The sequence below is a fragment of the Arabidopsis lyrata genome, assembly GCF_000004255.2.
Source record: "Arabidopsis lyrata subsp. lyrata unplaced genomic scaffold ARALYscaffold_6, whole genome shotgun sequence".
In the NCBI taxonomy this organism is placed as follows: Eukaryota; Viridiplantae; Streptophyta; class Magnoliopsida; order Brassicales; family Brassicaceae; genus Arabidopsis; species Arabidopsis lyrata.
The window spans coordinates 17,722,954-17,734,637 of record NW_003302550.1 but is presented as its reverse complement, the minus strand read 5'-3'; the positions used below and the strand labels follow the sequence as shown (position 1 = coordinate 17,734,637).

At 44.0% G+C, this 11,684-nt stretch overlaps 1 protein-coding gene across 1 annotated transcript; it reads left to right on the top strand.

The window, feature by feature from the left end:
* The first annotated feature begins 2,743 nt into the window (after positions 1–2,743).
* LOC9310558 (ribosomal protein S7, mitochondrial) lies at positions 2,744–5,545 on the top strand. Its single transcript, XM_021021865.1, has one exon. It carries the CDS (start codon positions 3,245–3,247, stop codon positions 3,689–3,691), a length of 447 nt encoding a protein of 148 aa, XP_020877524.1. The 5' UTR covers positions 2,744–3,244; the 3' UTR covers positions 3,692–5,545.
* Positions 5,546–11,684: the final 6,139 nt, after the last annotated feature.

Genomic DNA, 11,684 nt, shown 5'->3' with positions numbered 1-11,684 from the left:
AGCTTTTTTCTCTCTTCCAAGAAACAAAGCAAGCGGGCCTGATGGTTATACTCCATAATTTTTCTGCTCTTCTTGGTCTGTCATTGGATCTGAGGTTACTGAGGCAGTGCAGGAATTCTTTAAGTCTGGGAAGTTATTAAAACAGTGGAATGCTACCAATCTGGTCTTAATCCCAAAAATCCCTAATGCTTCTAAGATGATGGATTTTAGACCTATCTCGTGTCTTAACACGGTCTACAAAGTCATCTCTAAGCTTCTTGATGGGCGCCTAAAGACTGTTCTCCCTTCTTGTGTTAATCATGCTCAATCTGCCTTCTTACCGGGTCGTTTGTTACTGGAGAATGTTCTTCTTGCAACTGAGATCATTCAAAGTTATAACAGAAAGGATGTCAGGCCTAGTGCAATGTTGAAAGTGGATTTGAGGAAAGCCTTTGATTCAATGAGATGGGACTTCATCATTGTTGCCCTTAGAGCTATATAGCTCAATATATTTCTCTGGCAGGTTTATTGGTTGGATTTTTGAGTGTATTTCTACTGCTAGCTTCTCTGTCTCAATAAATGGCCAAACTGGTGGATTTTTTAGAAGTACTAAGGGGCTGCGACAAGGTGATTCTCTGTCTCCCTATCTATTTCTTCTTGCAATGGAAGTGTTTTCTGGTCTTCTACATTCGAGGTATGAATCTGGCTACATCAATTACCATCCCAAAACCTCTGAATTGGAGATTTCTCACCTTATGTTCGCGGACGATGTGATGATTTTCTTTGGCGGAGATAGTTCTTCTTTGCATGGTATCTATGAAACCCTTGAGGATTTTGTAGGATGGTCAGGGCTGCATATGAATAGAAGAAAAACTCAATTGTTTCACGCAGGTCTGAGCCTAAGTGAATCCACTGCTTTGGCAAGCTACGGATTCACTCTAGGGTCGTTACCTATTAGATACCTGGGACTTCCTCTCATGAGCAGGAAGCTTAAAATCTCTGAGTATGCGCCGTTAATTGAGAAAATTACAGCAAGATTCAACGCCTGGTCTGTAAAGTCTTTATCTTTTGCGGGAAGAATCCAATTAATTTCATCAGTCATCTCTGGTCTTGTTAATTTCTGGATCTCTGCTTTTATTCTTCCTCTTGGTTGCATCAGGAAAATAGAGTCACTCTGCTCTAGGTTCTTATGGTCTGGTAGTATTGATTCACATGGTATGACGAAGGTTTCTTGGGCTCAAGTGTGTCTACCAAAGGAAGAAGGAGGGTTAGGGCTGAGGAGATTTGCTTCCTGGAACAGAACTCTTTGCCTAAGGATGATATGGCTGCTTTTCTCTGAGAGTGGATCGTTGTGGGTTGCTTGGCAAAGGTTTCACAACTGCAGCTCCATTACAAGTTTCTGGAATCAGACTGAGAAGGCAAATGACTCTTGGAATTGGAAATGTATTCTAAAACTGAGAAGGTTGGCAGAAAATTTCATCAGGTGCAGGGTTGGTAATGGAAGAAAGGCAAGTTTCTGGTTCGATAATTGGACTAGTCTCGGGCCACTTATTAAGTTTATTGGACCAGATGGACCTAGGAGCTTAAGGGTTGCTCTTAATGCTACTGTCGCTGAAGCATGCGACCATGAAAGATGGATCTTGGCTGCTCCGAGATCTGAATCTGCTCTGTCCCTCCATGTTTATCTTACGACCATCAGTCTTCCTTCTCATTCTCTGGAGTTGGACTCTTTTGACTGGGTGGTAGAGGATAAGAACTGCGTTGGCTTTTCCTCTTCTAAAACTTGGTCTGTGCTGAGACCTAGAGCAGATCCGGTTAGCTGGTTTAACTCTGTTTGGTTCAAGGGAGCCACACCAAGACATGCATTCAATATGTGGGTCGCTAATCTCGATCGTCTACCAACTAAATCAAGATTGGCTCGTTGGGGAATGAACATTGACACTATCTGTAGCCTTTGCTCTTCCCATCATGAGGACAGAGACCACTTGTTAATTACTTGTGATTTTGCGCTTTTCTTATGGAATGCTGTTATCACCAGACTTCACTTGCCTCGGGTTGAATTTACCACGTGGTCGGAGCTATTGATTTGGACTAGGATCAAGCATCACAGGTCTCCGCCAACTCTCCGTAAGCTTGTGGTGCAATGTGTAATCTACAACATATGGAAACAGAGGAACAACTTCCTTCATAATCAAATCTACATCCTGCCTTCTTTGATCTTCTTGGACATTGATAGGGAGATAAAGAATACAATCACTGCTAGAAGACACAAGCAAAGGTTCAAGAACCTAATGACTCGCTGGCTGCAGTGAGACTGCTTTGAATCCCAAATGTATTGATTTCTTGTTTATTTTTTGCCGAGAAACCAATGTATAGGTTGTAAAACCAACTTTTTATCTATATGATATTTGCACTTTAGCAAAAAAAAAAAAAAGTTGTTCCTGCTCATGCCGAGACCGTCAGAGGCATAGTCATGGAGGTAACTAGTGTTATAGCTTTTGAGTAAGTTGAGATATTTTAACAAACAATATTGATGATGAATTAATAGTAGTTTCTTGTAATTCATAATTTGGAGTTCGTGGAATGTAACAAAAGGTTATAGTTATGTGTGTGTATTATATTCAGGTGGAGTATCTTCCTATATCATCAATAGAAATGGCAAGAAAAGCAGGGCCGGCTCAAAAAAATTAAGAACCCTGAGCTGAAAAAAACAATTAGCCCTATATATATATATATATATATATATATATATATATATATATATAAATTTCGTCCTCGTGGACGATTCAGATATGTCTGAACTCATATATATATATGATGACTTATATCTAAATGGAATCCAGTCTATATATTTAAAAGAGTTTGACTCTACCTACGTCCAGGAAATGCTACTTTTTTTTTAGCGTGGGAGGGTAATTCTTGGAGATTGAGGGAGGACAGGTTGGTTCGAGGACCCCTTGGTCAAAGGAAAGGTACAAAGGAACTCGACCACTTGTTGGGAGAGGTTGTGAAACAAACTCGACTAAAAGAAGAGGTATAAAATGATTCCGGGGCGTAGCCATATGACGCGAGAGTGTAGACTCTGGAACTCAGGGAGCAAGACCCTAAAGAAAGTTCAAGAAGCTATGAAGAGTGGTAAACTCTAAAAGGAAAGATAGAAACTGGGGAGTTGGCTGATAAAGATGGACAGTAACGATTGCGTAATATAAATTTATCGGCCTCGTCATCGAAAGCGGCTTCCAATTGCTCGGAAATTTTCAGCTATATGGGGGGCTTGGATGGTGAGCAAAAACTATTGATCAAGAAGTTGGTCAATTTTCGCATGAAAGAAGGTAAAAGAACGAGAGTTCGTGCTATTGTTTATCAAACTTTTCATCGCCCAGCTCGAACTGAACGCGATGTAATCAAACTTATGGTTGACGCCGTAGAGAATATAAAGCCCATATGCGAAGTAGCAAAAGTAGGAGTAGCGGGTACTATTTATGATGTCCCTGGGATTGTAGCCAGGGATCGTCAACAAACCTTAGCTATTCGTTGGATCCTTGAAGCAGCTTTCAAACGACGTATAAGCTATAGGATAAGCTTAGAGAAATGTTCATTTGCTGAGATACTGGATGCTTACCAAAAGAGGGGAAGTGCACGTAGGAAAAGGGAGAATCTTCATGGACTAGCTTCCACAAATCGAAGTTTCGCGCATTTCAGATGGTGGTAAAGTGAGACCACATAAAGAGCTCTTCGTCATTCAGTCAGATTATTAAGTAAGATATGGTTTGACCCTTTTCCTTTTTGTTTTCATTTTCATCCAGAAAGCCGGCCTTCCTCATACTCCTCCCTTCATTCATTGAGTTAGAGGAATCCATAGGAGGCCCACCCGTTATGCATTGCATGAAAGAACCTTTCTTTTTTATATGACTTCTCTTTTGCCTCAGGTCGAATGAATACGAAAGGGAGATCAATCCAAAGAAACAAAAAAGGCCATGAATGAAGAAGTTGGGCCTTTCACCCTCTTTCTAGTTACTCTGGGAGCTGATCTGATAAATGCACTTCAAAGGGAGGGAAGGCTAGGAATCTCGTTTTTGCTCCTCGTACACATCTTCCTCAGTCCGGGCATTCCGACCGGCGGAATAAGCATTCATATAATCCATTTAGCCATCTGAGGCACCTCTATTGGATGAGTTGACCTCACCTCTTTCATTCAGATCTGCAACGGATCCAGGAAATGCAACGTAACCTGGAGAACGAGAGGTCTCCCTACCGTGGGCGGGAACTAGCCGCCCGCATCGATTGGGAGGTGCACAAGCTGGAGGGAAAAGTGGCGCGCAATCGCGCCTTGGATATGGTACGAGATGCTCAACTCAACATATGGAGGCAGGGGCTTGATCAGGAATTAGTAAGGCAACAGGAGAATGAGTCCCGCCTTACTTTACGTAATTCGTGGCTCCGTGTCCTCCTGCAGACACGCGAGCACCGACCCCCCGAAAACTGAATGTTTTCTTATTGGCAGGTGTACAACAACCTTAACCACGCAAGCCTGGGTTGGGCCTACCTCCATCCTTAGAGGAGCCGTATGAGGCGGAAGCCCCACGTACGGTTTTGAAGCCGAGCCTTTCCAGCAATGGGGCTTAGGGACCGATATGATGATTGGTTTAGGTAGGGCGGCCGGCCTACTACGGGCACCCGCCTGTAGGGATTAGTGCGTGAGACCGCGATCCACAAACTGACGCATGGGACTCACCCTTTACTTGAGAATCAAGAGGGGAAAGATAGCATGTCCCAAGAGCGAGGCGAGTTTTGGAACCCTACAGCGAGAGGGACGCCTTGCGAGCCGGGCTTCCAGAGATGAGGCCTTTTGGCGAAGCCAAGTTTCTTTCGGGCCACCAAACCCTGCAACTGATGAGAAAGAAGGCCCTATGGGGTAAAGGGAAGCGTGTATGTTGTCTTGTCACACTCCCTGCCTTCCAAAGGTGCCTAGAGGACGGGCCAGACGCAGCAGAGCGACAACCCGGGAGCAGATTCCCCACCGGCAGGGGGACAGGAGACGGCCATCTCAAAGCACATCATGACCTACAGGTAAGACCGGCGAGACCAGGGAAGGCAACCCGATTGGGAGTCAGAGGATCCATAGTACCTGCAGCCCCACGGACTTAATATTCCTCATTTTAGAAAGCGGAGGGAAGGGATCTCTTTTCTGCAACGGAAAAAAAACGGAGCAGATTTGACTCGGCACAACCTAACGATACATCCAATACCAATGATCTGTGCCTAGAATGCGTTGCTAGATCTCTGTTCTAAAAAGCTATACAGGCAACAATAAAGTTGACCGGGGGCGGGTCTTCCCTTTCATTACTTATTTCACGACGAGGGAACCGCGCCCGCATTAGTCGAAGTGGTGCCCTCCTCGAAGAAAGAGGGTTTCAGTCTCATTCAACCAACTCTCTTTTTGAAGCAGATAGTTCACGAGATAATTGAGTAAGTTAAGATAGATGTCACAATTTGAACCAAAGGCCTTTTTAGTGATTAGTCTGCTAGTTTCTTTGATCTTAGTCGGTGTAAATTATTCCTTTTTTTTTCTCAAGTCAAACCGGAAGGAGAAAATACCCTAATTTTTCTCTTATCCATCGTCTTCTTGGTAGCAAGTTTTTTTGTCTTTGTTGTTAGTCACCAACTTATTTACCCAGAAATAGATAAGGGGGATTTAGTAAATCCACTTCTGGTGCTGGCCCAGCTGTCGTGTCTATTGGTTCTCTTTAGCGGCTCAAGAGCCGCTTACGCAGGCGCCAGCACCGGCTGAAGTTGCCCATCCTGTTCCTAACCAATCTCCTCTTGGGGGGAACGGGGAAAATCGCTAGATCCCCCATGGGATCAAAAACAACCTATCACCGAAGTCCCACCTATTCAAAAAAAATGGTGCCTGAACCGATGGGAAGCTCTTTTTCGCAGGGTCAGAGGGCTGCCGCGCCTTGCCGCAGCAGCGGGGCCTACGGTCGGACAGCTGGGACGTGTCTGTTGTGAGGCTTGCGGGGAAGCTTGCCTGGATTATCGCCCGTGCCTGTTGTCAGGAATGCGCGCGTGTCTCCCTAACCTAAATATCAAGGACTTCAGGTGTTCGGTCGAGCTTGTCATCTAATAACATTTGAATTTATCTTAGATTCCACGTTCCCGAAATGGATCTTATCAAATATTTCACATTTTCTATGATTATTTCTATTTTAGGTATTCGGGGAATCCTCCTTAATAGACGAAATATTCCTATTATGTCAATGCCAATTGAATCAATGTTATTAGCTGTGAATTCGAACTTTTTGGTATTTTCCGTTTCTTCGGATGATATGATGGGTCAAGTATTTGCTTCATTGGTTCCAACGGTGGCAGCTGCGGAATCCGCTATTGGGTTAGCCATTTTCGTTATAACTTTCCGAGTCCGAGGTACTATTGCTGTAGAATTTATTAATAGCATTCAAGGTTAACCATTCCTCTCCTTTCAGTCGCTCGTCGAGACCTGGTGGACCTTACAGTCGAGCTCCTTTGTTCCTTCGGACCTCTTCTTTCAGTCGAGTCACTTTGTACCTCTTCTCAAATAAGGAAAATACGAAGTTCTCTTCTCCTTTCGTTCTCTTTTTTTCTTGGTCGGCAGGGTCAGGGCCTTTCTCGCTGGGCGAGCGCATCCGATTCAAAAGTCCTTTCCTAAACCACTTCCCGTTCAGTTGCTGAAAAATAAATGGGGATAAGCTTTCTAAATGAGATTGAGTTCGACGAATATGGATGCTAGAAAGATGTTATTTGCTGCTATTCTATCTATTTGTGCATTAAGTTCGAAGAAGATCTCAATCTATAATGAAGAAATGATAGTAGCTCTTTGTTTTATAGGCTTTATCATATTCAGTCGTAAGAGTTTAGGTACGACTTTCAAAGTGACTCTCGACGGGAGAATCCAGGCTATTCAGGAAGAATCGCAGCAATTCCCCAATCCTAACGAAGTAGTTCCTCCGGAATCCAATGAACAACAACGATTACTTAGGATCAGCTTGCGAATTTGTGGCACCGTAGTAGAATCATTACCAATGGCACGCTGTGCGCCTAAGTGCGAAAAGACAGTGCAAGCTTTGTTATGCCGAAACCTAAATGTTAAGTCAGCAACACTTACAAATGCCACTTCTTCCCGTCGCATCCGTTTTCAGGACGATCGAGTCACAAAGTTTTACACCTTAGTGGGGAATCAATTTGCCTACTCTTGTATCTCGAAAGCAGAAAGAGTAGAATTCATTCGAGAGAGCTTGGTGGTCTTAAGAATGGTTCGGGGGGGGGGTTTCTCTTAAGAATAAAGAAGAGGAATTGAATCTAATTGATGTTCATGCTCTCAGAAGAGCGGATCCAATACCAAGACTACTTCTTTCTCAGGAAGTGCAGCAAGTACTTGAGGAATTTTGGGATATCATGCCCCACGAATTAGTTGCCAAGTGCGCCCTAGTAGGGCAGTCTACCACAAGATCGAGTTGGAGCCTGGAGCCAAACCCCCAACTATTTAGACTGGGGCTCTGGGTTAAGCGGATGGCCCCCAACTAGCATCTATTAGTTAAGGGGATTGGTTGAACTCAGGAAAAAATTTCAGGAACTCATGGAGGCCTATTTTGATTCCAGCCTCCAAGGCAGTTTTTCCCTATATTGATTGCTGCTGGGAAAAGGTTGGGGAGCCCCTTTCCAGAAAAAGCGGGAGCCTTGTGCATTGATTATCGGGCGCTCAACAAGGTAACCTAACTATCAAAAACAAGTATCCACTTTTATTGCAGACTTCTTCGCCCGCGCGAGATACTTCTCGAAGTTGGATCTACGGCCGGGCGGGATACTACCAGGTGCGTATCGCGGAAGGAGACGAGCCAAAGACGACCTGTGTGACAAGCAAGCAACCTTACTAATAAAGGGGCCCTTTCTGGCTCGTTAGCGCCCCCCTACCCCTATTATATTAGTTAGCCCTCCTTCCTTTACTCTTGGTACCTAGACACTTTGAATCAAGGCTACGCCCCGGGTCCCTTAGTTCAAGCTCCATCCCACATCCATTTGCCCAAACGACGAATAAGCTGCGAAAGAATGAGCTCCTGTCGCAATTGAAGAAAGAATATGCTGCTAGTCTTTTAGCCACAGACGCTCTTGAGTAAATCTCAGCTGTGGTCCTATCAGCTCAACCAGTTGCCGGTCTTGTTTGCGTAGTAAATGGTTTTGGCGGAATACGGTGTTTGAGAGTAAGCTGCTATTCAAAAATCTGGTCTGTCTGTAAGCAATTACCTTTCCTGGCTTGCTTTAGTCGGTGACTCTATGCCCTCTTCCCTCTGCTTCGACTTAAAATGTGATCTATACGCTCTTCGATATTTTTAAGGAGATCTTTTGGTCGTATCGTAGAAAAATAAAGATCAAGGCGGAGTGAGATGTCCCTGTCCTGTAACTATCAATCACTTGAATAATCGAAGAGAGATGGGATCCTAGGGCAGATGAAAGAGATGCCCGTTTCATGATCTAGGTGCCGTTGATTGATTCTACTTCTTTTCCTTCTTTCTCGAGATGTTGTTGGTCTTCAATCTACTGATCATAGGTAGAAGAGAGAGAAAATTCATCTTATATAAGGATAAGTTCGTTCTGTTGCACTTCTTCATGTCTTGGTTCACTGTCCATCTGAAGATAGGAAGTGAGGGGCGCACGGAAGGAGGTAGCTTCTTTTTCGGTCTTGTTTTTCAACAAGCGGAATAACCCAATTTGTATCTCGGCAATGAATCCCCTATTGAATTGAGATCTTTAGTACAGAAATCATTTTCCATTCTTTTTGTCCTTGGCCGCATTAGCAAAACATTCTTATCTGACTTTGGATCCAGACCTTCGAACCCTGGAACGATGGAAGCTATCGAAAAACTAACTTCACTCCATCTTCCCACCCATTCTGTCGATCAAGTGGTTATAATGACCCAACCCTGGAATGAATTAGATGCATAAAGTGGTAGAGATGTTTGACTGAGATGGATGTGTCACTTGAAGCTTAGAGTTCCATGTGTCAGTCAAGCGAGAGGGCTAGATCAAGGTGGCAAGCGGAAGGAAGAGGGGCAAGCACGCTAGGCATTCCGATTGGTGCTTAGTTCACTCCGCCGCAAAGGAAAGACATTTGAACTAGACATATTTGATCTGTTCTTCCCTATTCACTAGGTTATAGGGCAAGACCCCTGATCTATTGGATGGGGGGCCCTTCTACAATAATGCTTTCTACTTAATGCTGCCAATCTCAAAATCTTGTAGTCCCTGAAATGTGATCTTGATGTTCGTCTTTCGAATGGTGTGGTGTAATCATAATGTGATGATAGATTTAAATACAGTTGGCATAAAGATAATAGGATAAGCCTGATTCTTCCTTGTGGGGTAAATCAAAGAAAGCAGCAGTAAACTATTGGATAGAAAGAGTTGAGAAGAAAACTCAAGCCTGGGGATGTTGTATAATAGTTCTTTCTTATAAAAGAGAGAGAACTACCTAATACACACACAATCTAGGCCAGGCTATTCCGACCTGAGGAGGAAGACTCTCGCAGCTACTCAGGGTATTGAGCTACTACTAGGAACGGCTCCGGAGCTTTAACCAAAGGAGAGAAAAGTACCTACACCGGTTTATACAACACCGGTTCACAGACTCAACTATACAATTCATCACAATCACAGATGCAACTATACAATTCATCACATTACATCACAAAATTCCCCCGGGATCAAATAGAGATCAAACCCATCTTACTTACCAAGTTGTGGAAAGGAGTTGGATGTAATGCCTTTGTGAGAACATCTGCAATTTGTAGATCAGTTCGGAGAGAAGCTTGAATAGACCTGCAACCAACTTCTAACACACAGTCGATCTCTATATGTTTAGTACGCTGAAAACAGGATAGCAAGATGTCTGGCAGCAGTGTTATCACAAAAGGGAGGAGCAGAAGAACTCATTTGAATGCCAAGTTCCTGCAAGAAATTTGTGAGCCAAACCATTTCACTTACAGCAGATGCAAGGCTTCGATATTCTGCCTCTGCAGAAGACCTGGAGACAGTATGCTCTTTCTTAGAGCGCCAAGAAACCAGAGAGGAACCAATGAACAGAAGCCAGTTACAGAGCGCCGTGTGTCGGGACAAGAAGCCCAGTCAGAATCAGCAAAAGCCTTGAGCTGAAGATCAGATGTAGCAGAATAAAAAAGACCCTGCCCAACTGTCCCTTTCACATAGTGTAAAACCTTGTAAACTGTCTGCATATGGGCTGTACGAGATGCTGATGAGAACTGGCTTAACCTGTTGACAGCAAAAGTGAGATCTGGACGAGTAATAGTCAGATACATCAACCTGCCAATAAGCCTACGATACAACTCTGCATCAACCAGATCACCACCAGAATCCTTAGACAGCTTGAGATTAGGTTCCATAGGGATAGAAGAGGTCTCAGCGAGCCAACAAACCTGTCTCATCAAGAAGATCCAGAGCATATTTGCGTTGACAAACTGAAATACCCTCTGTAGACCGAGCAATTTCAAGCCCAAGGAAGTACTTGAGAGGACCGAGGTCACGAAGCTTGAAATGAAGTTGCAACTGATCTTCGAGAGTGTATCAGCTGGAACAAGAAATAGCTTCTCTGCGCCAAGGAAATCCGGATCTCTCTACATACTATACGAACATGAAGACTCTTTTGGAACAATTAAATGGAACTAAATCAGTACATGTTTGTGATCAGATCAGGCGGAGTCTATATGCCTTCTTCCTTTGCTACAGCTAGCGGGTATTCATTCAAAAAGAATGCATTTACCTTTCTCCCGGGAAAGTAGGACTTGCTTCTCCGTTGAGTAAGAAAAAAGGAAGAGGATTGGCTGAACGTAAACTCCATGATTGTCTCATGGATTTACAACACGATTGATCCTTCCATCCGCTCGACTATTACGGATCGGGAGATTGCGAAGGAACTCTAGGATAGTCTCAAGAAACGTTTCTCTGTTACAAACGGGGTTCGTGTGCAACAGTTGACAAAGGAACTTGTAGGTTGTACCCAGGGGACGATGAGTGTCGAACTTTATTGTGCAAAGTTGCAGAAACTTTGGGAAGATCTTGTACAGAACATTACAGCAGGAGATTGGGCGAAAATCTGTTACCTTCTCAGCATTAGTCTTCTTGGGAATGAGACAGATAACAGTGGAGTTCCATTGTTGCAGCATCTGACCTGATGAGAAGAACTCTTTGACAGCCAAGGTAAGATCATAGCCAGTTATATCCCAAGTCTTTTGGTAGAATTCAGCCGTGTACCCATCTGGTGTGCTACCTGGGGTCTTGTTCCTTGGAAGGCTATACACCACCGATTTCTTCAGCAGAAACAGGGGAATAAAGGAATCAAGGCATTGGAGCACTTGATCCTGGTGAGGCTTGAGATGCGGAGCTTGGATAGAAAGAGCTTCACCGAGAGTGGAGGAGAAGAAGTCAATACAGTGTGATTGAATTGCCTCCTTCCCTTCCAGCCTATTACCAGACGCATCCAACAAGTAGTGAACTTGGTTTCTGCTTCTTCTTCCTACAACCTTCCTGTGAAAGTATGAAGTGTTCAGATCACTTTCTATAACCGAGTTACCCTTGACCTTTGGAAACGCTCGGTCCACAAACTTAGTTTTGCGCGCGCTGCACTGCCGTCTTCACACCAACCTGGCGACCCCTTT